At 42.8% G+C, this 27,948-nt stretch overlaps 1 protein-coding gene across 1 annotated transcript in view; it reads left to right on the forward strand.

Annotated features, from left to right (window-relative positions):
- The window catches only part of PRKAR2A (protein kinase cAMP-dependent type II regulatory subunit alpha), a 156,811-nt gene that overhangs the window by 50,201 nt on the left and 78,662 nt on the right, over positions 1-27,948 (forward strand). Inside the window, exon 2 of the mRNA XM_073350887.1 lies at positions 12,349-12,384. Coding sequence (XP_073206988.1) covers positions 12,349-12,384 — 36 coding nt within the window. The remainder of the gene's footprint in view (positions 1-12,348; positions 12,385-27,948) is intronic.

The raw sequence follows: 27,948 nt of genomic DNA on the forward strand, positions 1-27,948 counted from the left end.
GCAGCTCTGGGGTTGGGGCTGCAGGATTGACGCCCCTCCCCCGGCAGCTCCTAGCTGGGGTTGGGTTCAGGCCAGGGGAGGGCTGCCCCAGCTGCGGCAGAGTTGGGGCTGGGCTAGATTTGGGCCAGGGGAGGGGCGCCCTTGCCATGGCAGGTCCCCGGGCGGGTTCCCTAAGTGCCTGCATGGTGCTAAGAAGGCTGCTGCACGGGTGCACAGCTTACAGGGAACTTAGCTTGTGGGACTCTGCAAGTGAGGCATGTGGGGGTGGAAGTATAGTTTTCCCAGCACTACTTTTTGAATGTCTCCAGAAAGTACTCATGCCATTTTATCGTGTTCCCTGGAACCCTGCCACCTCCCAGAGATGGAGCAGAAACTCATAATCACCTCTTTTGAATGCTGTCTGGAGATCCCAGGAGAATGAGAATGGATATCTTCCCTTCATCCACCTCAAGAGATAATCCATCAACACCCCTCATGCTGTTTCTGTTGTGCCTTCTGGCCTGAATCAGATGGTGCAGAGTTGAGGATTTTGGCCTTGGCTAGATAAGCTTGTTGAAGTTAAAGATGGATACTGAAGCTGAATATTTATCTGATTTTCAATAGCCCTAAAGATGCCACATTATACTTTGGTGCATCTTTAAGGGTTTGGAACAATGGGGTCCTGCTCACATTGTGCACCAGAGCAACTATGTTGCCATTTGTTGTTGTATATAGTCAACTTATTGCTTATTTACACTTTGCTTCTCCACAAATGCTGTATTTTACCACACAAAATGGTAGTCCCTCTCTGCTTCTCAGCAAACACTACAATAGGCTGGTATTGTACGGAGGTCTCATATGCCTGACTTAATTCATTTTACAAAATTTATTACTGTGTATTTACTATAGAACTGAAATGGAACTGAGATAATCAGAGCAGGATGCTGCACACAGTGTTCTCAATTATGAAATTCCCTGTGTTGATGGGCTACGACAGGCTACTGTCTTCCGCAAAAAGGGAGTCGATGTGATGAAATAAAAAGGTTAGGTGGGGGTGGGTTTTGAAAAATCTTGAAAGCAAAGTGAGCTTGAACTTAACATGAAAGAGGAAGTCAGTAAAAGGATCCAAAGGTCTGTGTTTGTGGTAGACCTGATTAGAGAAGAGGAAGTGGAAGAAGATCTTGGTAGTTACTGTTTGAGGGGAAAGTACCACCTGCTGAAGTTTCTGCCCATTTCTGTGAGTCAGCTTGTGAGATCTGACAAGCTCATAGTGTAAGGTGGTACGGCTATTGGCCAGGAGTGTTTCTTATTGTGTCTGACGTAAACCATGTTTTTGTGAACCTCAGTAATCAGAATATGCAAGCACTGCTTTATTTATACATCTGACTCTGTCATATAATCTTAAAAACTTTGTTTACAGGCAAGTAGATCATAGAATCATAGAATATCGGAGTTGGAAGGGACCTCTGGAGGTCATCTAGTCCAACCCCCTGCCCAGAGCAGGACCAATCCCCAACTAAATCATCCCAGCCAGGGCTTTGTCAAGCCTGAACTTAAAAACTTCTAAGGAAGGGGATTCCACCACCTCCCTAGGTAACGCATTCCAGTGTTTCACCACCCTCCTAGTGAAAAAGTTTTTCCTAATATCCAACCTAAATCTCCCCCACTGCAACTTGAGACCATTACTCCTTGTCCTGTCATCTGCTATCACTGAGAATAGTCTAGATCCATCCTCTTTGGATCCACCTTTCAGGTAGTTAAAAGCAGCTATCAAATCCCCCCTCATTCTTCTCTTCTGCAGACTAAACAGTCCCAGTTCCCTCAGCCTCTCCTCATAAGTCATGTGTTCCAGTCCCCTAATCATTTTTGTTGCCCTCCACTGGATGCTTTTCAATTTTTCCACATCCTTCTTGTAGTGTGGGGCCCAACACTGCACACAGTACTACAGATGAGACCTCACCAATGTTGAATAGAGGGGGACGATCATGTCCCTCGATCTGCTCGCTATGCCCCTACTTATACATCCCAAAATGCCATTGGCCTTCTTGGCAACAAGGGCACACTGTTGACTCATATCCAGCTTCTCGTCCACTGTCACCCCTAGGTCCTTCTCTGCAGAACTGCTGCCTAGCCATTCGGTCCCTAGTCTGTAGCGGTGTATTGGATTCTTCCGTCCTAAGTGCAGGACTCTGCACTTGTCCTTGTTGAACCTCATCAGATTTCTTTTGGCCCAATCCTCCAATTTGTCTAGGTCCCTCTGTATCCTATCCCTACCCAGCGTATCTACCTCTCCTCCCAGTTTAGTGTCGTCCGCAAACTTGCTGAGGGTGCAATCCACACCATCCTCCAGATCATTTATGAAGATATTGAACAAAACCGGCCCCAGGACTGACCCTTGGGGCACTTCGCCAGATACCGGCTGCCAACTAGACATGGAGCCATTAATCACTTGTCATGTAGGGGGAGAAGGATCTTCCAACCTTAGTTAATTAATGTATAAACTATTCATATTCTTGCTAAGCTAACTGACAGTAACATCAAACAACATTTTTGGCAGCATACCTTTTCTTACTAATGTGACTGTCATCTGTAACCGCTCCTCTGCCTTGAAGAACATTACAGTAGAGCTGCTCTTGTAAGTCCTCCTTTTGGGGAACAGTGCTCCATGGAATCTGCGGTCAAAAATGCTTCTTTATGCCATGTAGTAATCTTCTCTCATTTTACCATTGATAGTTTTGGAAAGGAAAAGTAAGATTTTAATATCTCCTTGTATTTCTCTTGGTTTTTCTGCTGTGTCACTTTTGAGAGCATGACAAAAACGGAACTCATTATTCAAAGTGATTACATCTGTGCTGACTTCTTGGTTACTTTCTTTACCACCGCTGTGCACTGAAAGCACCAGTTCATAGAGGTATCCACAGTCATGCATACCATCTTTTTCCTGAGAGTTTATAATTAACTCTGAACCCAATAGATCTGACAGTGCAGTGTGACTGAGCAATGGTCCACTGAAGTTAGGTTCTAGAGTTTTAGGGCTTTTCTGCAGGGAGGGGTAATGCTCTGTGCAGGGATGTGATTTCTGAAATCAGTGTTGCACATTAGTTGGTGCCTTTAGATCATGCTAGTGTCCTCTAAGTTCCGTAGTGCATTTTAATAGTACTGTTTCAAACAAACAAGCACTCCAGCAGGGTCTACATCAGTAATAAGCAAAAGGTGGCCTGGAGGCCAAATGTGGGCCTGCCAAAGCTTCCTGTGTGGCCCGCCAGCTCGCATATAAATAAAAATATAAAGTTTTATAAATAAATTCACGAACAGTGATGTGCTGCCTATCATTTGCCTATGGCTTCCTTAGTAAGTAACTGACTGGCTCTTAAGTTCTCACAATGGCATCAGCTACGATTGAGCTAGGATGCCACTCACTTTTTCGTTAGTGATGGAAATGGACCAAAAAATGAATGCGTGGGAGTAAACCTCCAAAGTCGACAGCAAAGACTGAGCTTTTAACTCAAACTGGAGAGAGGATTTTCTTTTAATTATACCATCTCATTAAAACACAAAACCTTTGTGTTTGATATGCCAAACTGTTGTACCCGCCTGTAAGGTTGTCACCGTGAGGCGCCACTTTGAATCAAAGCAAACAAATTTCAACACAGCCTATCCTCCTGGCAGTGTTGCAAGATGTGACAAAATTGATACTAAACTGGGAGGAGTGGTAGATACAGAGGGACCTAGACAAATTGGAGGATTGGGCCAAAAGAAATCTGATGAGGTTCAATAAGGATAATTGCAGGGTCCTGCACTTAGGACTGAAGAACCCAATGCACAGCTACAGACTAGGGACCGAATGGCTAGGCAGCAGTTCTGCGGAAAAGGACCTAGGGGTGACAGTGGACGAGAAGCTGGATATGAGCCAGCAGTGTGCCCTTGTTGCCAAGGCGGCCAATGGCATTTTGGGATGTATAAGTAGGGGCATAGCGAGCAGATCGAGGGACGTGATCGTCCCCCTCTATTCGACATTGGTGAGGCCTCATCTGGAGTACTGTGTCCAGTTTTGGGCCCCACACTACAAGAAGGATGTGGATAAATTGGAGAGAGTCCAGCGAAGGGCAACAAAAATGATTAGGGGTCTGGAACACATGAGTTATGAGGAGAGGCTGAGGGAACTGGGATTGTTTAGTCTGCAGAAAAGAAGAATGAGGGGGGATTTGATAGCTGCTTTCAACTACCTGAGAGGTAGTTCCAGAGAGGATGGTTCTAGACTATTCTCAGTGGTGGAAGAGGACAGGACAAGGAGTAATGGTCTCAAGTTGCAGTGGGGGAGGTTCAGGTTGGATATTAGGAAAAACTTTTTCACTAGGAGGGTGGTGAAACACTGGAATGCGTTGCCTAGGGAGGTGGTGGAATCTCCTTCCTTAGACGTTTTTAAGGTCAGGCTTGACAAAGCTCTGGCTGGGATGATTTAATTGGGTATGGGTCCTGCTTTTGAGCAGGGGGTTGGACTAGATGACCTCCTGAGGTCCCTTCCAACCCTGATATTCTATGATTCTATGAAAATCCTGAATTCTCCATATCACACTTCAGATGTCATTCTCACAACATCAGCACGAGTACAGGAAAAAGCAACAGCTGCCTCTCTTCTGATAATGTGAGTACTAGCTAAAAAGAAAGCCTTTTCTAGATGCCGAGCTTGTCAAAGAGTACAAGTTGTAAATGCCAGAGATAAAAACAAAGATGACATTGTGAAGCAAGTTCCCCTGTCTGATTCCATGGCAGAGCGAAGATTGGAAGTAATTTGAGGATGGTCTGTCAGCACTGCTTTCTGATTTAAAAACACCAAATACATGTCTCTTGCAATGGACAAATCAAGAGATTTAAGTGATACTGGACAACTATCGCTGTTCGTTAGATTTTATGATGGTGAAATTTTCAAGGAAGAATTTTTGTGCTTAATACAGTTAGAAACCTAAACCACAGGAGAGAGGCTTTTTTGGAAAAATAAAAAAGGTTTAGATCTGCAGAAAGCAAGCTTGCTTGCTACAGACAGAGGTCCCTCCATGAGAGGGAAAGAGAAGGGCTTTGCTTCAAGTCTGGCTGCAATATATCCTTCATTAAATACACTTCACTGTGTTATTCATCAGACTGTCCTGTGTGATAAGTTGTCTGGGGACTTGAAAAAACCAATGGATGTTGTGAAGAGATTAGTGAACTACATATGCTCAACTTCTAGCTTGCAACATCGTGTTTTTAAAGCTCTTTTACAAGACGTTTCAGCCAAATATAGTGACCTGTTGCAACACAGCGATATTTGCTGTTTAGTAGGGGGTATGTGTTAGAGATATTTTGTGCACTTTAAAAAGAAATAATAAAATTCCTTCCAAACCACAAGACCAATAAGGCTTCTGAGTTCCTAGAATTTATTAATGATGTCCCCTCTATGTCACAGGTATCTTTTCAGTACTGATCACTTTAATTCCCTCAATTTGCAGCTCCAAGGCCGTGCAAGCCATGTTGGGGATCTGTTTGAAAAAGTGTTCCCCATCAGAGGAATCGTGCAATCTTTCAGACAGATTTAACAGGAAAGATGTTGCATTTTCCCACATTGAGTGTTGTTGCTACAGGTGAAACCTCGATGAAAGCAATGCAAAAGTTCCTAAATGATCTGATTGAAAATTTTAAAATCTTAAGGGATTTGCTTTTATTTGTTCATGATCTGTTTTTGGTCTCTGCGGATGGACCTTGCTTTTCTGAAGCAAAGAACATTCTTGTTCTTCTTCAAGTGCTTGCCCATGTCCATTCCAGTGTTGGTGTGTGCTTGCCTCCAGCACTGCCACCAGAAAGTTTTCCCCTCAGTGGTATCTGTCGGGTTGATTCTGGTGCCCCCTGGAGTCGCATGGTCATGGTGCTGATAGAAAGGGTCCTGACAACCCACCACCCTCTCAGTTCCTTCTTACTGTTGCTGGAACTAGAGTTTGTTCTTGTGTTTCACATATACTCCTTCAGTGGACTTGGATTCTTTTATTTTGTATAGTCATCTCTATTTGTAGTTGTTAAATTTCAGTTATTAAGACAGTTATTTAGGATAGCAAACCCCGCTCAGCGGGGTAAGTTCCTCTGGGCACTAGGGATGCCTCGGTCTCCAGAGTTTGTCTTGTGCTTCATGCCACAAGTCTGTCTGTGACCCCCCATTCCAGCTGTCTAAGTACCTGGGGAAACTCAAATGTGGAAACACTGCAAGATCTGCAAAAGCTTCAGGCCCTGCACCAAAAAAGATAGACCGTTAGGCTTAGGTTTCTCCTCATGGAGGCAGTACTTAGTCATCCCTCGGAGCTGAGTCACTCCGACTTCTCTTAGGAGCGTCAATACTGCTTCACATCTCTGGCACTGGAAAAGGATGCTCCTTCTGCTTCTCAGGACTCCTGGCACTGTCCATCATTCCCAGTGCAGAAGATGATGATTATGGTAAGGGACTCTCAACACTGTTCTCCACTGGTGCCGAGAGAGAAGCAGAAGAAGATGGACAGAAAGCGATCCCCCAACTCCGAGGTCTGCGGGGCAAAGAGATGGTAGCAGAGTGCAACCCATGTTGGGCCACTCTGAGGCTCCTGTAACTTGTCTGGTGCTGTTGACTCCAACCCCGGAACAGGCACCATTTACTCTGGCACCGATGGACTCTCCACCACAATAGAGGAAAAGGGAAACCAGTCTTGATGGCACAGCCTGGTCCCCTCCCTGCCAGCACTGTTTGCCAGCACTGCTCCTCCCTGATCTTCTAAAAGGGAATCCTGAGAGGCAGAGTTGTATGTCTCCTGCAGGAGCCAGCATCAACACTCCACCTGACATCACCCGATGACAGACCCAACCCAGGGCATCCCACCTGCAGCTTGGCTACCTGCACAGTGGCAGATGCCAGCACAGTGGCTGTTCTGGAACCTTTGGGCTTTTCCTCCAATGCAGGGGACACATACTAGAAGGTCTTACTCCGTTGTATTGGAATCTAGAGCACCTCCACTTCTTCCCTCGGAGCAGAACCCTAGTTCTAGTACCAATCCTGGTACTGAATATCAAGACCCAGAACTGTGAGACCCATCCAGTGCAGACATTCTGCTCTCTTACATACAGTGCAACTCCTCTACCTTTTCTCCCCCACCTGTCCTTCCTGAACTGTTTATACCCATCCATGATAGTGCTCCAATCATGTGAGTTACCCCACCATGTCTCTGTTATTCCAATCACATCATAGTTCTCCTTCTTCCCTTTTTAAAAGATGGGCACTATATTTGCTTTTTCCGATCATCCGGGACCTCCCCCGATTGCCATGAGTTTTCAAAGATAATGGCCAATGGCTCTGCAATCACATCAGCCAACTCCCTCAGTACCCTCAGATGCATTGCACCAAGCCCCATGGACTTGTGCACGTCCAGCTTTTCTAAATAGTCCTATTCTTTCACCATTGAGGGCTGCTCATCTTCTCCCCATACTGTGCTGCCCAGTGCAGCAGTGTAGGAGCTGACGGTGAAGACCGAGGCAAAAAAAGCATAGAGTACTTCAGCTTTTTCCACATCATCTGTCACTAGGTTGCCTCCCCCATTAAGTAAGAGTCCCACACTTTCCCTGACCACCTTCTTGTTGCTAACATACCTGTAGAAACCCTTCTTGTTACCCTTCACATCCTTTGCTAGCTACAATACCAATTGTACTTTGGCCTTCCTGATTACACCTCTGCATGCTCAAGCAATATTTTTATACTCCTCCGTAGTCCAAGTTTCCACGTCTTGTAAGCTTCCTTTTTGTGCTTAAGATCAGCAAGGATTTCACTGTTAAGCCAAGCTGGTCGCTTGCCATATTTGCTATTATTTCTGCACATTGGGATGGTTTGTTCCTTCACCCTCAATAAGGCTTCTTTAAAATACAGCCAGCTCTCCCGACTCCTTCCCCCCCCTCATATTAGCCTCCCAGGGGATCCAAGTCTGCTTTTCTGAAGTCCAGGATCCGTATTCTGCTGCTCTCCTTTCTTCCTTTTGTCAGGATCCTGAACTCGACCATCTCATGATCGCTGCTGCCCAGGTTGCCATCCACTTCTTCTTCCCCTACCAGTTCTTCCCTGTTTTGTGAGCAGGAGGTCAAGAGGAGCACAGTCCCGAGTTGGTTCCTCCAGCACTTGTACCAGGAAGTTGTCCCAGACACTCTCCAAAAACTTCCTGGATTGTCTGTGCACTGTTGTATTGCTCTCCCAGCAGATGTCAGGGTGATTGAAGTTCACGATGAGAACCAGAACTTGTGATCTGGAAACTTCTGTTCGTTGTCCGAAGAAAGCCTCATCTACCTCATCCTCCTGGTCTGGTGGTCTATAGCAGATGCCAAACACGACATCACCCTTGTGGCTCTTGCCTCTAAACTTAACCTAAAGACTCTCAACAGGCTTTTCTCCAGTTTCGGACTGGAGCTCTGAGCAGTCATACCGCTCTCTTACTTACAGTGAAACTCCTCCCCCTTTTCTCCCCTGCCTGTCCTTCCTGAACAGTTCATACCCATCCATGACAGTGCTCCAGTCATGTGAGTTACCCCACCAAGTCTCTGTTGTTCCAGTCACATCATAGTTCCTTGACTGTGCCAGGACTTCCAGTTCTTCCTGCTTGTTTCCCAGGCTTCTTGCGTTCGTGTACAGGCACCTAAAATAACTAGCCAATTGCCCTACTTTCTCAGTATGAATCAGGAGGCCTGCCCTGTGGCACCCTCCTCCTTGTGTTTCCTCCCAGTATTCTACTTACCTCAGGGCTTAGGTCTCCACCCCCCGACAAACCTAGTTTAAAGCCCTCCTCACTAGGTTAGTGTGCCTGCCAGTGAAGGTGCTCTTCCCTCTCTTCGTTAGGTGGATCCCATCTCTGCCTAGCAATCCTCCTTCCTGGAACAACATCCAAAGGTCAAAGAATCCAAAGCCCCCTCTCTGACACCACCTGTGTAACCATGCATTACCTCCACAATTGAATGGTCCCTATCTCGGCCTTTTCCTTCAACAGGGAGAATGGACAAGAACACGACTTGCACCTCAAACCCCGTTATCCTTTTTCCCAGAGCCACATAGTCTGCAGTGACCTGCTCACGGTCATTCTTGGCAGTATCATTGGTGCCCACATGGAGAAGTAAGAAGGGATAGCGGTTTGAGGGCTTTATCGGTCTTGGCAGACACTCCATCACATCCTGAATTTTAGCTCCAGGCAAGAAGCACACATTACTCAAGTTTCCCGGTCTGGACAGCAGATGGGTGACTTGGCCCTCCTTAGGAGGGAGTCCCTGAACACCACCACCTCTCTCTTCCTCTTGGGAGTGGTGGTGGTGGAACCCCCTAGGACAATGGATCTCATGCCTTCTGGTCTCTTGCCTCAGATGACTCTTCCAAACCATTCTCCACCATAGTACTTGTGCAGAGAGCCTGAAAACGGCTTCTTACCTCTATTTGCAGTGGGGGTACACAGGTTCTCCTCTTTCTTCTTCTGGAGGTCACATGCTACTAATTTTCTTCCCCATTCTGCTCTGTACTACCCTCTCTGATTCTTCAACTTGCTGTGCCTGCAGTGCCAAACACTGACTTCTATACAGAAAGTCTTCCTTTTCTCTGATGCAATGCAGGGTTGATACGTAGGTCTCTAGTCCTTTAACCTTTGCTTCTATCCTCTGGGAGAAAGACAAACATGGCACATCCTGTGCAGGTCACAACAGTTGATCACTCAATATCCATATTGTCTTCCTTCTAAGAGCTTCTTCAGATGTTGTATTTACTGCTCACAGAAGCTTGAAAGGCAAAAAACTTTATCAATCCCATATCAATGCCAGCTATGTTAGAAGAAAAAAATTGAATTTCTCAGTCATGAGATGAAATTTTACTTCAGCAGAAAATTCTGTTACCCTATGGTGATTCGGAGAGTTAGTGTAGTAAAATATGGTAGGTCTTTCATGTTATGACTTCTAGTAATAGTCTCTACCTTTGTTGGTTTGTTATGTTACTGACTTGTTCTGGTAATAATAGTAGCTATGTAATAATGTAAATATTTCATTTGTGGTGCAATTCTGGAATGTTAACATGCCTAAATACGATAGCTTTTGAAAAATGTTCAGCAAATTAAAGTCTTCAGACTCTGCATCCATGGAAGTGAAGGGGCAGATTTTTTTTATTTGCTCATATACTCATATGTGATGATTGATTGTCTTGAGGAGTGAACTGCATTTAGAGTTAAAATTATTGCATCCCTGGAGCTAAATCTGTGAAAAGGTGCCATAAACACCTGAGTTGCATTTGTGTGTACAATTCAGCATTTCCAACTGGTAGCATTTAAAAGTCCCAGATCTACTGTGCTCCAAAATATAAGGCAAAGTAATCATGCAGGTCTTAGATGATGCCTTGGTATTTACAGCCAGTGCACTGTACAAGAGTGGGGCACAAATTGTGCTCCTAAGCTTATATAGTGGATATCTCTGTAAGGAAGTATCAAAAAGTGTTTTTATGCTTTGCTCTATCAACCTTGATATATGGCATACAAATTGTGTGTGTTGGTACACACCCCTCTAAAGTTCTGTGATCAAATTATCATGGCAATGTTCTTATTAAAAACAAAGTAAGTTTTTAATAAAAATTTAAGTGGGAAAACTCTGTTTGACATGGCCACTATAACACTCCTATGCATGGTTCATGTATGCTTGATGTAGTAGAGTGTTCTTGGAGAGAACTCCCTATTTTGATACACTTTTATGTAAATACGGAAATGTTGATAAATCTGATCCAAATCCCAGGCTTCTTGCTTTATTTCTTCTTTCCCTTCAGCAAAATACATAATAATTCTCAGGCCCTTGCGCTTCCCTGGTCCATCCAACGTCTCAGTCTCTAATATTTTTCATTCATCCCTAGTTGTTGTTGTCCATTCTTTCTTCCACTTGAAACATTTTTTCCATACGGGGCTGTGATTCTCTGGTGTCTTGAGCTAGCACTGCACATTGTTCTTTATGGTAGTCTGCCAATATAGCCATTCTAGCTGTTGGTTGGGCTTGTCTGTAGTTTTGATTGCATAGTTTCACTTTTCTCTCCTTGGAAGGAGACTGTGAGGTTTTGGTTTGATTCTTTTTGTACTGCCATTCTTTCTTCCACATAGGCAGAAAGAGTGGCCCTAGTACCATTCTTTGTCTTCAGCGGCACCATTCAGCTTTATCTTTCTACTTTTGCTTGTTCCACTCTTGATTTAAAGAAAGTTATCTGTGCAGATGCAGAAAAGACAGAAGTTTTCAATAAATATTTCTGCTTTGTATTTGGAAAGAAGCAGGATGATATTTTCATGTCATATGATGAGGAACTACTTTCCAGTCCATTAGTAATGAAGGGGGTATTGAACAGCATCTGCTAGGGAATAAAACAAAAAACGAAAAAACAGCAGACCAAGAAAACTTGCACCTGATTCCTAAAAGTTGGCTGAGGAGCTCTCTGGCCTGCTTATAAAGTTATTACTTCTCAAAGTCGTTGTCAATAGGGAATCATGAAATGGGGGTATTCTGAGTGGGGCTCTGCAGGGATTGATTCCATATGTGATGCTATTCAATATTTCATCAATGATCTATAGTAAATATAAAACCATTGATGGTAAATTGTGGAGAACCTATAGTGGCAAATGATGGCAGGACAGCTATACAGAACAATCTGGATCACTAGTTCACCTGGGCCCATTCAAACAGAATGTGTTTGAATATAGCCAAATGCAAGGTCATAATCTCGGATCAGAGCAGACTGTCCACTTTGACCAAGAGATCTTTTTCAAACAACTGAACATACCATAAGTCCCCAGTGCGACACTGTGGCAAAAAGGCTAACTCAGTCTTTGGATGGATGAACCAAGGAGTAGGGAAGTGATTTTACCTCTGTATCCAGACTTGGTGAGACTGATGCTGGAATATTGCATCCAGTTCTGATGTCTACATTCTAAAAAGGATGTTGAAATTTTGGAGATGGTGCAGAAAGAGCCATAAAGATGACTTGAGAGACTGAAGAAATGCTTTACAATGAGAGATTTAAGGAACTCAATCTGTTTATCGAAAAGAAGATTGAGATGGTAACCTGATTAATGTAATGGGAAGAAAATACCACGTACTAAAGGGCTGTTTTATTTTTTATTCTATAACAGTCTTGGAAAATCTAGCTTAGCTTTAAATATCCAAACTCTTCCTGTACATAAGGAAGCGGATGAAAAGTGTCTGTAAGATTTTAATAGGGTGGGATATAAAATAGAAAAAATATAGTGGTATTACCAAATGTGATCATTTTGATTCTTAATGACTTATTTTAGTAAACAGTAATTTCACCTTTAACTGATTTTTTTCTTTGTTTTGCAGCTCCAGTAATTAACAGATTTAACAGAAGAGTATCAGGTAAAGTTTCCCTTATTATTTTAATACACTTCTGAAAAGGTTTTAAATGTGTGCTTATTGAAAGCAATGACTTTCCAGTTTGTGGCCTATTAACACTTGTCTGTTGTATTTAGCACATAGTAGTTATTGTATTTAAATTATAATTCTCTCTGTTTATTTTAGAAATCAATAGATTGCAAATGATAGGTTAGTGGAAAAACCTTTTTCCTATTAATGACAATTTCAGGCTTTAAGGCAACTTCAACATTAATAACCATTCAGTCAGGATACATTTCTGAAGACATATGTCACAGGGGCCACAGAAAAGACTCATCTAAATAACTCTGGGAATGTTTCAGCTTCTTTCATTTGAATCTGCTTCTATTTCTTCTTGCTAATCTTCCAGATTGCTGTCAGTTTTATCTTCAGCACAATGCACAAAATAAGGCCTTCTCCAATAGTCAGTTTTTGTCACTGTGTCTAACCTGAAGAGATAGTTATCTTAAGAACAGCAGATGCCTGCACCATGCCTCCAGAAAATAATAGCTAAAAATTAGACAGACAGGTGGGCAAGGTAGTATCTTTTATTGGGCCATCTTTTGTTGGTGAGAGAGACAAGCTTTCGAGCCACAGGGAGGAGCCTGAAGAAGAGTTGTGTGTAGCTCAAAAGCTTTTCTCTCTCACCAACAAAAATTGGTTCAATAAAAGATATCTCACCTGTCTTGTGTCCCTAATATTCTAGGACCGACAGGGCTACAGCTACACTGCCATAGCTAAAAATGTCAGATTTGCAAATGTCCATTTGTTCAGGAAGCATAATTGATGCATTTGTTCCCAGGCATAGTTCTTCCACATGGTTAAATATTTTGCAACTTTCTCATTTGATTTTACCAACTGTTTTGTTCTTTTTTTTTTTAAGTTGACATTGAAAGTGAGTGCTATTGAACCATCAGAACTCCACTGTTCCGCCAGAGCACAGCACAAATCATCTTAAATTCTCTTTGATTTTCATTTAACTAAACTTGGATAGTTGTCCAGGAAATTAGTTAATGTAGTTCTACTTTTAAAAGTACTTTTGTGAAAATGGCATTGTGAGTTCCCTGTTTATTGTCTGTCAATTATTTCCAGTTCAAATATTCTCAGTTTTTAAATAAAAAGATATTTTTTCTAAATCATCTGTGCAAATTCAGCCTGAGGTTAGATAGTTGGCGTGGGTCCTTTCCTGTGATAGTGAATGAGAAGGAAGGATCTTTTAGGATCTTTGTATTATTTTCACATGTATAGTCCCCTTGTGACCAAATTATGTCCTCATTTACACCTAGGCAGCCCTATTAGTCTGCAGTGCAATTGCTCAGGTTCAATTAAGGGCATGATTTGGAGACAAGGGTGTTGCCGCACATAAGGAAGCGGACCATAATCAGAGCTTTTTCATTATTTTGACACTAGCATATATTTTACTATTGCAGTGGTGAATTTGGAGGGACAGTGACAACTCATTAAAGCACCTTATTGGGGTGGTCTCAAGCCATTTTACGTTAATGTAAATATTAAAGTAATCCATCCTGAACCAATAACTGGTTAAAAGCAATTAAATAAAATTTTAAATAAGAAAATGGAGCTATTCCAGATGTCCAAAGGCTGTGAACTCCATAGTGTAGGGGCAGAATGGCTAAGTGACCATCGAAAGGGGACATACAGGCATTTCACTGCATCTTCAGTGTTGAAGTATTAGTGGTCTCATTGATGATCAGTGCAATAATGAGTCTTTATTGAGAAACAGGATATTTGTTTATGCTCTATATGTTAGCGTGAACTTGCAGCGAATGTAAAACCAGATTACTAATGCACGCAACTGGGCTAAAATTATGTTTGGTAATATGGTTGCAACTTCATCTTTTTCACTGCACATTTTTGATAAATTTATAGGAGTTGTAATAGCAATAACTGAACCTTATTATATTAGTTACATGGAGCTATCATACAAATGTGTGATTAAAGCTGCATGTCTTATACTAGTTTTTGTTAGTCTTATGTTTTTAAAACCTCTTCATGATAGCTTTCTTTGACAGGGGAACACGCCTTGTGGATGGGGGGAAGCAGTAGACATGGTATATCTTGACTTTAGTAAAGCTTTCGATACGGTCTTGCATGACCTTCTCAAAAACAAACTAGGAAAATGCAACCTAGATGCAGCTATTATTAGGTGGGTGCAAAACTGGTTGGAAATCCGTTTCCAGAGAGTAGTTATCAGTGGTTCACAGTCATGCTGGAAGGGCATAACGAGTGGGATCCTGCAGGAATCCGTTCTGGATCTGGTTCTGTTCAATATCTTCATCAGTGATTTAGATAATGGGATAGAGAGTACACTTATAAAGTTTGCGGACGATTCCAAACTGGGAGGGGTTGCAAGTGCTTTGGAGGATAGGATTAAAATTCAAAATGATCTGGACAAACTGGAGAAATGGTCTGAAGTAAATAAGATGAAATTCAATAAGGACAAATGCAAAGAACTCCACTTAGGAAGGAACAATCAGTTGTACACATACAAAATGGGAAATGATGGCCTAGGAAGGAGTACTCCGGAAAGGGATCTGGGGGTCCTTGTGGACCACAAGCTAAATATGAGTCAACAGTATGACATTGTTGCAAAAAAACCGAACATCATTCTGGGCTGTATGAGGAGGAGTGTTGTAAGCAAGACCCCAGAAATAATTCTTCCGCTCTGCTCCGCGTAAGATTAGGCCTCAGTTGGAGTATTGTGTCCAGTTCTGGGTGCCACATTTCAGGAAAGGTGGACAAATTGGAGAAAGTCCAGAGAAGAGTAACAAAAATTATTAAAGGTCTAGAAAACATGACTTATGAGGGAAGAGTGAAAAAACTGGATTTGTTTTGTCTTGGAAAGAGAAGACTGAGAGGGGTCATAACAGTTTTCAAGTATGTAAAAGGTTGTTACAAGGAGGAGGGAGGAAAAATTATTATTGTTAACCGCTGAGGATAGGACAAGAAGCAATGGGCTTAAATTGCAGCAAGGGAAGTTTAGGTTGGACGTTAGGAAAAACTTCCTAACTGTTAGGGTGATAGTTACCTAGGGAGGTTGTGGAATCTCCATCATTGGAGATTTTTAAGAGCTGATTAGACAAACACCTGTCAGGGATAGTCTAGATAATATTCAGTCCTACCATGAGTGCAGTGGGCTGGACTAGATACCTTTCGAGGTCCCTTCCAGTCCTATGATTCTATAAGGTAAGCTTCCTCCACTCTTGGCTTACATACCAGGCCATGAACAGAGGTGTAAGATAAGCATGGACAAATTAATTGAGGATGAACAAATAAAGAATAAGCGATGGAAAGAGTATTTTGAAGACCTGTACAATGTCGTGAACACAGATGAAAAGCTCCCGGAGAAGCTTCCCAGTACAAATATGGGAGACAAGATGGTGGAACTCTTAGAAGACACAGTAAAGATCTCAGTAGAAAGCTTGAAAAAGAAAAAAGCACCAGGAAGTGACAACATAATCGCAGAGCTGTTGCAAGCAGGCAAGGAACATGTGATAAAGGTGATGCACAAGTTATTTAACAAAATTTCCAAGCAAGATCAAGTGCTAAGTGTATGTGAGAAAGTGATAATACTACCAATCTATAAAAAAGGAGTTAAGAGTAAGTGAAAGAACTACAGAAGAATCATTGTATTGAGTATGCTGGCAAAAGCATCCGTCAAGACGTTGCAGAGGAGAATGAAGAGGTATCTGAATAAAGCAGTGCTTGCAGAAGAGTGATTTGGATTTAGACAGAGGTGAAATACAGTAGATCAACTATTTGTGATAAGACAGGTATTGGAGAAATACCTAGTGTGATGCTGTCTACCCTGGTGCCAGCTCAGGACTGGGCTGGAGGCTAGTTCACTCATAAGCTAATAGAAATTAAAGGAGCAACAAAAGGTATTGTAGTATAATTAGGCCAATTCATTTGTGTATTAGTTTAGTTAAAAGAAATGTTAAAGATACTGTCTTCATTTGTCTATAACCCATTGATTGCTATTGCATTGCATTATGTATATTCCTGTAACTAGTTAACCCTAGATCAAAAGTATGTGTCAGTGTTAAGATGAGAATATACTTGATGTGTAAACTTCATGAAAACTAATGAGGGATTGTTGTTTGCTGTTACATTAATTACAGGTTTCAGAGTAACAGCCGTGTTAGTCTGTATTCGCAAAAAGAAAAGGAGTACTTGTGGCACCTTAGAGACTAACCAATTTATTAGAGCATAAGCTTTTGTGAGCTACAGCTCACTTCATCAGATGCATATCGTGGAAACTGCAGCAGACTTTATATATACACAGAGAATATGAACCAATACCTCCTCCCACCCCACTGTCCTGCTGGTAATAGCTTATCTAAAGTGATCATCAGGTGGGCCATTTCCAGCACAAATCCAGGTTTTCTCACCCTCCACCCCCCCACACAAATTCACTCTCCTGCTGGTGATAGCCCATCCAAAGTGACAACTCTTTACACAATGTGCATGACAATCAAGTTGGGCTATTTCCTGCACAAATCCAGGTTTTCTCACATCCCCCCCCACCCCCATACACACACAAACTCACTCTCCTGCTGGTAATAGCTCATCCAAACTGACCACTTACACGGATATACACAATGTAAAAGGTAAATTACCTGTCAAATGCGATTGGAGCCTTGGATATGTAAATGAAGAAGAGTGCTAACTTCAAAGTAAGGGTCATTATGTTTGACAATGGAAATTCACTGCCCCACACAGGTGAAGACATTGTTCAGATTGTCGTCTTTGAGCAGACACTATAAATCCTGATTCAAAAGAAAAGGAGTACTTGTGGCACCTTAGAGACTAGCCAATTTCAGCATAAGCTTTCGTGAGCTACAGCTCACTTCATCGGCTATGCATCCGATGAAGTGAGCTGCAGCTCACGAAAGCTTATGCTCAAATAAATTGATTAGTCTCTAAGGTGCCACAAGTACTCCTTTTCTTTTTGCGAATGCAGACTAACACGGCTGTTACTCTGAAACCTGATTCAAAAGAATAATCCTTATCGCTGACTACTTGAACTCTTACAGAGAGGATATGACATGCAAAGTGGAGATCCCCAGAAACATCAGGGTTTCATGAAAAGACTTTTGGGAAACTAGCTGTGTATTACATCAACTGCTGTCATTTTGGATTTGCAAACTTTGATTCACCTATTATATTTTACCTGCTTTAACTCTCAATAACTCTCATTTTTTCTTAGCTAATAAACCTGTAGTTAGTTTACTATAGAATTGGCTGTCAGCATTTTCTTTGGTGTGAGCTCCAAAGTACCAGCTGACCTAGGGTAAGTTACTGGTTATTTGCAATCCCAAAGAATCAGTATGTGGTGTGATTATTTTTTGTTTGTTTGTGACCATTATCACCAAGTCCAGTTTGTCTGGGTGGCAGGATAAGACTGGAGTGCTGAAGGCAGCTGTCTGTGACTCCACAGTAAGATTGGTATAGTGATCCAGGAGTTCAAATTTGTTACTGGCTTGGTGAAATATAATTATAGAATATACCACCAGTTTGGGGTGTCTGCCCTGTTTTCTTACATTCTAACCTAAGTTTGGCACTCACAGTTGTGAGCCGCTCCAGACAGCATGACGCCTAGAACACAACCAAATCTGTTGCAACAACTTTATAAATTTCAAACAGGCTTCTGATATCATTTTGCAGAAAGGGTTATGGCAAGTCTTGAGAATGCATGTCATTCCTGAGTAATTGCTCAATCTGATAGAAAACATCTACAGCAAGTTGAGGAGTGCAGTGAGAGTAGACAGGAAGCAGACTGCATGGTTCAAGACATGTAGGAGTGGGATAAAGATGCATACTGTTGCCAGATATGCTCAGCTTTGTAATGGAAGTAGCAATGGCTATAGCACTGAGAGATGGAATGAGAAGTCATGTTACATGGGAAGACAGTGAATAACCTTGAAGTTACAGATTATATATTGATGTCATGGCTTTGACAAAGGAGGAGTATTTACAGAGAATAATTAATGAGGTAGACTGGGAAAGCAGAAAAATTGGATTTAAGATCAGCATAGAGAAGACAAACTGTGGCAACTGGAATACAAAAAAAGAGGTAAAGATTGAAGATAGAAACAAAGAATTAGAACAAGTGGGAAAAATTTGTGTACCTTGGAGGATTAGTATCAAAGAATGGGAATTGTGAAGATGACATAAAATGAATTGGTCTAGCCACTACTGCATTTGGAAAACTCTACAAGATGTGGAAGGCTCATTTTAGATAAAAATGAATATCCGTGTATTTGAGACCAGTGTTGTGGTGATACTGTTTAGGTTGGAATGCTGGAGTATGAGGAAAGATCACAAATGAAAGATAGACTGCAGAAAGGAACTGCTTGAGGGGAATACTGAGTTTCAAGACCTGTTAAAAATGTAGTTTAAAATGATTTAAATTGAAGATAAAGTCTGGCTTTTCCCACAGTAACTTATTATTTGGGGCTCAGATTTCTCAGCCTTTTTGGGTGTTTTTTTTTTTAATGTTTCAACCCAAACACTTCAGCTATTTTTGGGAAAGGAGTTGGGGTGAAAAAATGTTCTCTTTGTATCTAGAGATAGAGAACAATGTGAACAGTTTTAGATTATGGAACCTTTTCAATATTTTTTTTTGTTTTAAAAAAAAAAACAAAAAAAAAACCCCCAAAAAACCAACCCCTAGGAAATTTCATTAAACCTGAAAACTATGTTGAGCAAATGTTACAGTTGCATGATTAAGTGCTCAGAAATTCAAGAAATGAGAACAAGGTTCCATGCATAACTGCAGCATCACCTCTCTGTGCATATGCATTTTGATAGTTGTTACTTACATTGTATTATGTGAGAGTGGATCATATATCATTCAGCCTTTTTCTTAAGGCCTCAATTTAACATTTGTATCATCCTGTAGCAAACTTTCATTCTTGTATATTTAGGTTATCCAGTATTTCTGCATTTGCAATCATTCAATGTAAATTTGCATCTGTAAGGTCTGCTTTTTAATAGAGAGCCTTGATCCTGCAAGTTGTTTTGTGCTGAACGCGTTTATGTAATTTTGGGCTCTATGCAGGTGCAGGGAATGTAATTAATTTATATATAGTTCCTTCTTAGGTGTAATTTACAAGGTAAGTTAGATTCACTGTGACATTTCTCTATTGAAAATTTAGGTGGCCTGTGTAGATAGATGTCCCCCTCCCTCCATCCCCGACTTTCGCTTCTGTCATAGATTATGCTTAATCTGTAGTGTATTATGTAAGAGAGGTTTATTTTGTACTTGTCATATGAACACCTTCAGTGGATTTTGTTTGGTGTAAACAAAGCAGTCTGCACTGCTCTGTACCTCTGTACTGCCAGGTGTTAAATACATTAATCTAAGGCAGTGGTTCTCAATTTATTACACATTATTGGCCGCACATGCAGCCCACAATGTGTTACCTGGGCCACAGGGGCCGGGTGGCAGGGCAGCGGCAGCCCAACCGTGGATGCCTGCCATGCAACTGCCCTGGACTCCACGGGGTGGGGCTGGGCCGGCTGCCCCGGCCCCTCCGGGCAGCCAGGAACCTGGTGGGACCCTGGTCTGCAGGCTGCTCTTTAGCACACAGCTGAGCTGGGCCGCAGTTGTGTGCTAATCAGGCCACGGTTTGAGAACTGCTGATCTAAGGTTGCAGAAAATGTTTAGACTCGGTATTCTTTGTGAAATAGTATATAATCTTGTAAATAATGGCTGTATTGTAATTCTTATACACAAGAGGGGCAAGAGTTACAGTAGCATGTGCAGTTTGTCACTTTTTGACTTGAGTGCTCCGTTTAACCAATTGATTCCATTGGGTTCTTGGATATCCTGGTGATGGGCACAGTATATGAATCTGGATCGATATCTACAGAATCAATTCCTGTGTCCTAGGCCTGGTCTACACTGGGGGCGTGATCCATCTTAGATGCGCAACTTCAGCTAGGAGAATAGCATAGCTGAAATCGACGTATCTTAGATTGACTTAGAATCACTTACTTTGTGTCCTCGTGGCGCAGGATCGACGGCTGCCACTCCCCCATCAACTCCACTTCTGCCTCTCGCCGTGGTGGAGTTCCAGAGTTGATGGCAGAGCGATCGGGGATCGATTTATCGCGTCTACACTAGACACGATAAATCGATCCCTGATAGATGGATCACTACGCACTGATCCAGCAGGTCGCGTAGACATGGCCGTAGTCTCCTTCAGCCATTTCTGCTTTATTCCATGCAATGCTTATACGCTGAACGCTCTTTCTTAGCTAATGTCTCTGATTATCTTTTGCTGTGATGCCAACAAAAGTATTACCTACAATGTGATTTGTAAATACAATTATCTAGTTATTTGCTCACGCTGTTGTGTACTGAATCATTGCTGAGTTACCACATAAAGTTGTCACTCTGTTAGTTTTCCCCCATCCCCCAATTTTTCATTGCCTCTTTATGCCTCCTCATATTGTATCATGTCTGAAATTAGATTGTAAAGCTCTTCAAAGTACAAATAAAACAGAAACCCTGCACTGAAGAGCCTACCACACTTTTGGGAACTGCAGAAATTGGGTTAACAACAACACTGAAACCTTAATGTTCTCAGCATTTTGGTGTAATATTTTGTGATATTGTTCAGTACACAAAATAGTCTTAACTGATGGTGCTTTGAAAAGCTGTTCCTGATTCCTGACCAGTTAGAAGGCAAGATTCCGAATACTGCTTTTTATTGCAAATCACTAGGTTTTTAGCATAATATAGAGTGCATCTTCAGTTGTAAATAAAGTTGCAGTTCCATCAAGAGTTTCTCTAATTATTTTGGTTTATTTATATATGAAAAAAAATCCAGGATCTTAACAGTGTCATTAACAATAATAATACTATATATAAAAGGTCCCAGGTAAAAAGAGAAGCTTTGCAGTGTGATTTGAAGGTCAGCTAACTTTGGGTTCTCAGACTAAGATGGGAAGTTAGTTCTGGAATCTGTGACCCTTTACTGAGAGCATCCTGTCCCAGCCATCTGACTGACTTAATCTGAGTCTGAACTGCATTTCTGCAGTGTAGTGGATATTACATTTGCCTTGCATGAGGTTCTGGTTTCAAAACCAGGCAGAAACATTGCCTTTAGGAAGTTAGACTAGCTGGAGGAAGTGGTGGAACTGGGGGAGACTTGTGTAGTGATTGATTTTGGGGAGTTTATATTTGTTTTTGATAAGGACTTATCAGAACTCAAAGATGTAATTACAAGTTTTGATTTGAGTACATATTTATTTTACATGGGAGCCTACTTCAATAAATTTAATCACTTGAAAGATCATGATCCCACTTGAATATTGCTAGAAGGACCTTAATCCAATTTTCTAAATACATTCTACCTCCCCCACTTGTTATGTGCCCTTCTGCTGATTATTTGCAGCCTTTTGTAGTTTCTGGTGTCAGTTAAATAATAAGATTGCAAACGACTATTGTAATTGGTCTACTGTTGGCTTCATACCTATAATAAAACTTTAAATGCCAGGGATGCAGAGAACTTGTTATGAAGTTCTTTGAGGTCCCTGGATGTAAGGTGCTAGAGAGGCACAAAAATATTTTTTTCTCTGCCCTTTAAATTCAGCATTACCAGGAAATTTAATCTCCCAGGAAAGTTTAACTAGGTAATAGATTTGTTCTCTCATAGCCTTGTGCTTTGGGTGGAAGGTAAAGTGGGTTGGTTAGTGGTTGCTTGTTTCTGAATTGATGATAATTATTGAGTATATCAATTTGCTAGAAATATATTCTTGTCCCTGTATGCTCTCTTATCAGAATATCGTTCTTTTGTAGGTCACAGGGGTAATATTTTCAGCTAAGAAAAGTCTCTTTCAAATCTGTTGAATTTTTGTTAATATTTTCAATAAGCACTTAAATGCTGCCGTGCTGGATACTAGTACAGAATCCTAGGACAGATACAACCATTGTCACTGGTACATGACTTTTGTTTGTTACGTTATTGCCTGCAACCAGAGGAGCTACTGATCTTCGCAAAGATGAATGTCATTGACTAATTTTGGAATATACTTGATGGAATTATTTATTAAAAGTAGCTTTTGCACATTATGGACTTGTATATTATCACCCCGCTGCTGCAAGGTAGCAAAATTTCAGGCCCTTCCTGGTCTGTTTTCTGTTGAAGGAGAAACCAGTGACACAAAGTCTATATATTTTTACTATAACTTAAGGTATGTCTTCACTATCTGCCGGATTGGCGGGTAGCGATCGATCCACCGGGGATCAATTTATCACATCTAGTCTAGATACAATAAATTGACCCCCGGGTGCTCTCCCGTTGACTCCTGTACTCCGCCGCCGCGAGAGGCGCAAGTGGAGCAGACGAGGGAGCGGAGCAGTCGACTCACCGCAGTGAAGACACCATGTCTAAGACTTCAGCTATGTTGTTCACGTAGCTGAAGTTGCTGTAACTTAGATCGACACCCCTCCCCCCCCAGTGTAGAGCAGGGCTTATTTTAATAGCATTAAACACAACATTTCTTGAACAGAGGTGGTCAAACAGCCCTCAGACAGTCCTCTCTCAGGAATCTTGTCTAGAACACTAATGCTCTGTTGCAAGGTAAGCAGCAGGATACGGACCCTGGACTTCAGGAAAGCAGACTTCGACTCCCTCAGGGAACAGATGGGTAGCATCCCCTGGGGGACTAACATGAAGGGGAAAGGAGTCCAGGAGAGCTGGCTGTATTTCAAGGAATCCCTGCTGAGGTTACAGGGACAAACCATCCCGATGAGTCGAAAGAATAGTAAATATGGCAGGCGACCAGCTTGGCTTAACTGTGAAATCCTAGTGGATCATAAACATAAAGAAGCTCACAAGAAGTGGAAGGTTGGACATATGACCAGGGAAGAGTATAAAAATATTGCTCGGGCATGTAGGAATGAAATCAGGAGGGCCAAATCGCACCTGGAGCTGCAGTTAGCAAGAGATGTCAAGAGTAACAAGAAGGGTTTCTTCAGGTATGTTAGCAACAAGAAGAAAGTCAAGGGAAGTGTGGGCCCCTTACTGAATGAGGGAGGCAACCTAGTGACAGAGGATGTGGAAAAAGCTAATGTACTCGATGCTTTTTTTGCCTCTGTCTTCTAACAAGGACAGCTCCCAGACTGCTGTGCTGGGCATCACAACATGGGGAGTAGATGGCCAGCCCTCTGTGGAGAAAGAGGTGGTTAGGGACTATTTAGAAAAGCTGGACGTGCACAAATCCATGGGGCCGGACGAGTTGCATCCGAGAGTGCTGAAGGAATTGGCGGCTGTGATTGCAGAGCCATTGGCCAAGATTGGCGAACAGGGGAAGTCCCAGATGACTGGAAAAAGGCTAATGTAGTGCCAATCTTTAAAAAAGGGAAGAAGGAGGATCCTGGGAACTACAGGCCAGTCAGCCTCACCTTAGTCCCCGGAAAAATCATGGAGCAGGTCCTCAAGGAATCAATCCTGAAGCACTTACATGAGAGGAAAGTGATCAGGAACAGTCAGCATGGATTCACCAAGGGAAGGTCATACCTGACTAATCTAATCGCCTTCTATGATGAGATTACTGGTTCTGTGGATGAAGAGAAAGCAGTGGATGTATTGTTTCTTGACTTTAGCAAAGCTTTTGACACGGTCTCCCACAGTATTCTTGTCAGCAAGTTAAAGTAGTATGGGCTGGATGAATGGACTGTAAGGTGGATAGAAAGCTGGCTAGATTGTCGGGCTCAATGGGTAGTGATCAATGGCTCCATGTCTAGTTGGCAGCCGGTGTCAAGTGGAGTGCCCCAAGGGTCAGTCCTGGGGCCGGTTTTGTTCAATATCTTCATAAATGATCTGGAGGATGGTGTGGATTGCACTCTCAGCAAATTTGCGGATGATACTAAACTGGGAGGTGTGGTAGATACGCTGGAGGGCAGGGATAGGATACAGAGGGACCTAGACAAATTGGAGGATTGGGCCAAAAGAAATCTTATGAGGTTCAATAAGGATAAGTGCAGGGTCCTGCACTTAGGACTGAAGAACCCAATGCACAGCTACAGACTAGGGACCTAATGGCTAGGCAGCAGGTCTGCGGAAAAGGACCTAGGGGTGACAGTGAACGAGAAGCTGGATATGAGTCAGCAGTGTGCCCTTGTTGCCAAGAAGGCCAATGGCATTTTGGGATGTATAAGTAGGGGCATAGCGAGCAGATCGAGGGACGTGATCGTTCCCCTCTATTCGACATTGGTGAGGCCTCATCTTGAGTACTGTGTCCAGTTTTGGGCCCCGCACTACAAGAAGGATGTGGATAAATTGGAGAGAGTCCAGCCAAGGGCAACAAAAATGATTAGGGGTCTGGAACACATGACTTATGAGGAGAGGCTGAGGGAACTGGGATTGTTTAGTCTGCAGAAGAGAAGAATGAGAGGGGATTTGATAGCTGCTTTCAACTACCTGAGAGGTGGTTCCAGAGAGGATGGTTCTAGACTATTCTCAGTGGTAGAAGAGGACAGGACAAGGAGTAATGGTCTCAAGTTGCAGTGGGGGAGGTTTAGGTTGGATATTAGGAAAAACTTTTTCACTAGGAGGGTGGTGAAACACTGGAATGCATTACCTAGGGAGGTGGTAGAGTCTCCTTCCTTAAAAGTTTTTAAGGTCAGCCTTGACAAAGCCCTGGCTAGGATGTTTTAATTGGGGATTGGTCCTGCTTTTGAGCAGGGAGTTGGACTAGATGACCTCCTGAGGTCCCTTCCAACCCTGATATTCTATGATTCTGTGAAGGGGTCAACTCTGCCCCAGCAATCCGCTCCAGTTAGAGTAAGGCAGAGAGCCAACTCTCTTGCTGTCTGGAAAGTCCCGTGTCCGTCTCCCCCCCCCACCCCCCGGAAAGAAGTTGCATCATAAAACTAAAAACACTGCAACATTTCTTTCAAATGGTGTTCACGTGGTAAGAAGAAGAACTTATAATACTGTAACTGTGCCATCTGCATTATTACCATAACAGTATAAATGCCACCTGGCCACAAAGGGTGGAAGCAGCAATCATGGAAATAAAGGGGTGATTATCAGGGGTCCATTTCAGATTTCATTGAGAGGCCAGAGGCTGCTTCGGCCGTTGAAAGCTCTTGGATTTTTTTGAAGGATAAAACATTAAAAATCGGTGTATTTGGGGACCTTTTGTTGTGATTATTTCCAATATTTTAATAAAAAGAAAAAGGAGTACTTGTGGCACCTTGGAGACTAACAAATTTATTTGAGCATAAGCTTTCGTGAGGGGGAAGGCGGGTGGGTTTGGAATGGATATGAGCAACACATCTCGAAGAACAACAGTTAGGAGAAGGGGAGTAAACGTTTTTTGCATGTTAGCAGGTGGAGAAATGTTGCAGTTCAAAACAACTGCATCTGTTTACCCCCTTAGTGATTCAGCAAGGGCACCCACTCTCAGGCTTCTGGCTCTTTGCCTCTTGCCTTTCTTGGGTGGAGAGCTGTATCTCTCTCCTGCCTGACTGGGACATTTCCAGACTGAACAGTTGCCTGCCTTCACTGGGTTAATCCTAGCAAAAGACAGTCTGCCTAAGCACACCTGCTTCACTTTTCTCTTCAGAGATGGTACAAGTGTTATTGATGCAGTTATCAATTACTACACACCCCTCTGTGGATCGGAGGTTCTGCCCGTTTGCTGGATCAGAACAAAAAGTCCCGGGCCTGTTTAAAACCATGCTGTTTATCCAAAAATCTTTGATATGTGTGTTGGTCACTGGAAAATACAGAATGGGTCTTTGAACAGTCCTCCTCCTCCCCAGCAGACAAACGGTACCCCTCCACCCATGGCAAAGCTTCAAAGCCTGCGTCCGTAGGTGTGGGTTTGCTATCCCCTCCTCTCCAGTACTTCCTAGGAATTCCATTTCATGCATACTGTCTCAAAACGTCAATTGTCTCTTCTATATTGTTCAACATGGTTTTTTGAAATTTATATTCTCTCTGAGATTGCATTAATCCTTCCTCCTCCTAAACAAGTTCTATACAATCCCACAATAGTGCACAAGCAATACAATTGACTCCAAAGGTATTAAATGTAATTCAATAAAGTTTAACTTAATTTCATAAGGTTTGCCCAGGATATTGCATTATACAGTCATATCTGTCACATGCCTCATTTTAGCAACAACTCATTGGCCCTGGCAGTTGGAGGCCAAGTGTATCACAGGGGCCCACTGACTACCTCTCTGAGCAATGCTAAGGAGGAAGGTGCAGATATAACCCATTCCCCTCTACCGTGCCCGCCCCTCCCAAAGGTGCTAAGCCCTGCTGATCCATTCTTTATCCCCTTCTCCAGGATGAAGCACAAGCTGCAGGTGCTGGTATAGATCCAGCCATGCTTTGTGCTTGAAGGATCAGGCTCTAAGTTAGCAAACTATTTTAACTTAAGGTTTTGTAAAGGTTGTTTATGACCATATTTGTAACAATTCAGGAAGGCTTTATCGATAGTGTTCCAAAGCTTTCTATGGAGATGGACTTTTGTGGATATTTATAAAGATGGTCCGAGTCTCCTTCTCTCCCCCCGTCTTCCACCCCCCTCCCCGCCCAAAATCCTAAACCCTAACTTCTGCAATCCCTGCCATCTCTGAACCCCTCCCTGTCCCCACTTTTCCCCTGTGACACTATGGGAGCCAGAGGACTGGGCATGTCCCACTCTGGTCCTCTGAGAGAAGCTAGCATGAGCTAAGCCACTGCCTCCATCTACCTGTGATAGGAGCAGGAGATGGGAGGGGAAAAGTGCTGATCAACTTTCAAGTGGTCGTGGCCAGAGCATTGCAGAGCCAGTCCAGTTTTGCACCAAGGAAGTGGAGAGCAGAGACTGCACCTTCTTTATTGCAGTGTCACTTCCTGCTCTTTGCCCCCCCGCATCTTTCTGCCCCTCTCTGACTTTCTCCACTCACTGGAGCTGCTGCCTGCCCTCATGGAGTAGTGCCCCCTTAAGGTTCCAAAAAGAAAAGGAGTACTTGTGGCACCTTAGAGACTAACCAATTTATTTGAGCATGAGTCTCTAAGGTGCCACAAGTACTCCTTTTCTTTTGCGAATACAGACTAACACGGCTGTTACTCTGAAACCTGTCATTACTTAAGGTTCCAGTTACTGCTGGTGATGGATGGGGAGAGTGGGCCACTTCCTGTTTTGCTTGGACACCCAGACCTGCCAGTCCAAGCATGTGTTATGAAGCATGGGGAAGGGAGCAGCTGCCCTCCTCACACCCTATCTTAATGCCCACCACCCCTGGGTTTAGTCTGGGGAGAGTCTTGAAGAGATGTATAGAGAGGAAAGAGAGCCTATCTGCTTTGCAAATATATACGCTATCTCCAATTCTTATGCCTCTTTCCCCTGTCTCCATGTCGGTTTTCCTTCCCTACTCTATGGAGAAAGCAGGCAACTACGTGGGAAGATGGGTGGAATGGGAAGGGTCTTTTGGGCACTGGGAGGAAGTAAGCACATTTGGGAGGCAGGTAATATGGGAGAAGTGGGATCTGTCCCTGTGCAGTTTGCAAG

Source organism: Lepidochelys kempii, chromosome 7 (genome assembly GCF_965140265.1).
Source record: "Lepidochelys kempii isolate rLepKem1 chromosome 7, rLepKem1.hap2, whole genome shotgun sequence".
NCBI lineage: Eukaryota > Metazoa > Chordata > Testudines > Cheloniidae > Lepidochelys > Lepidochelys kempii.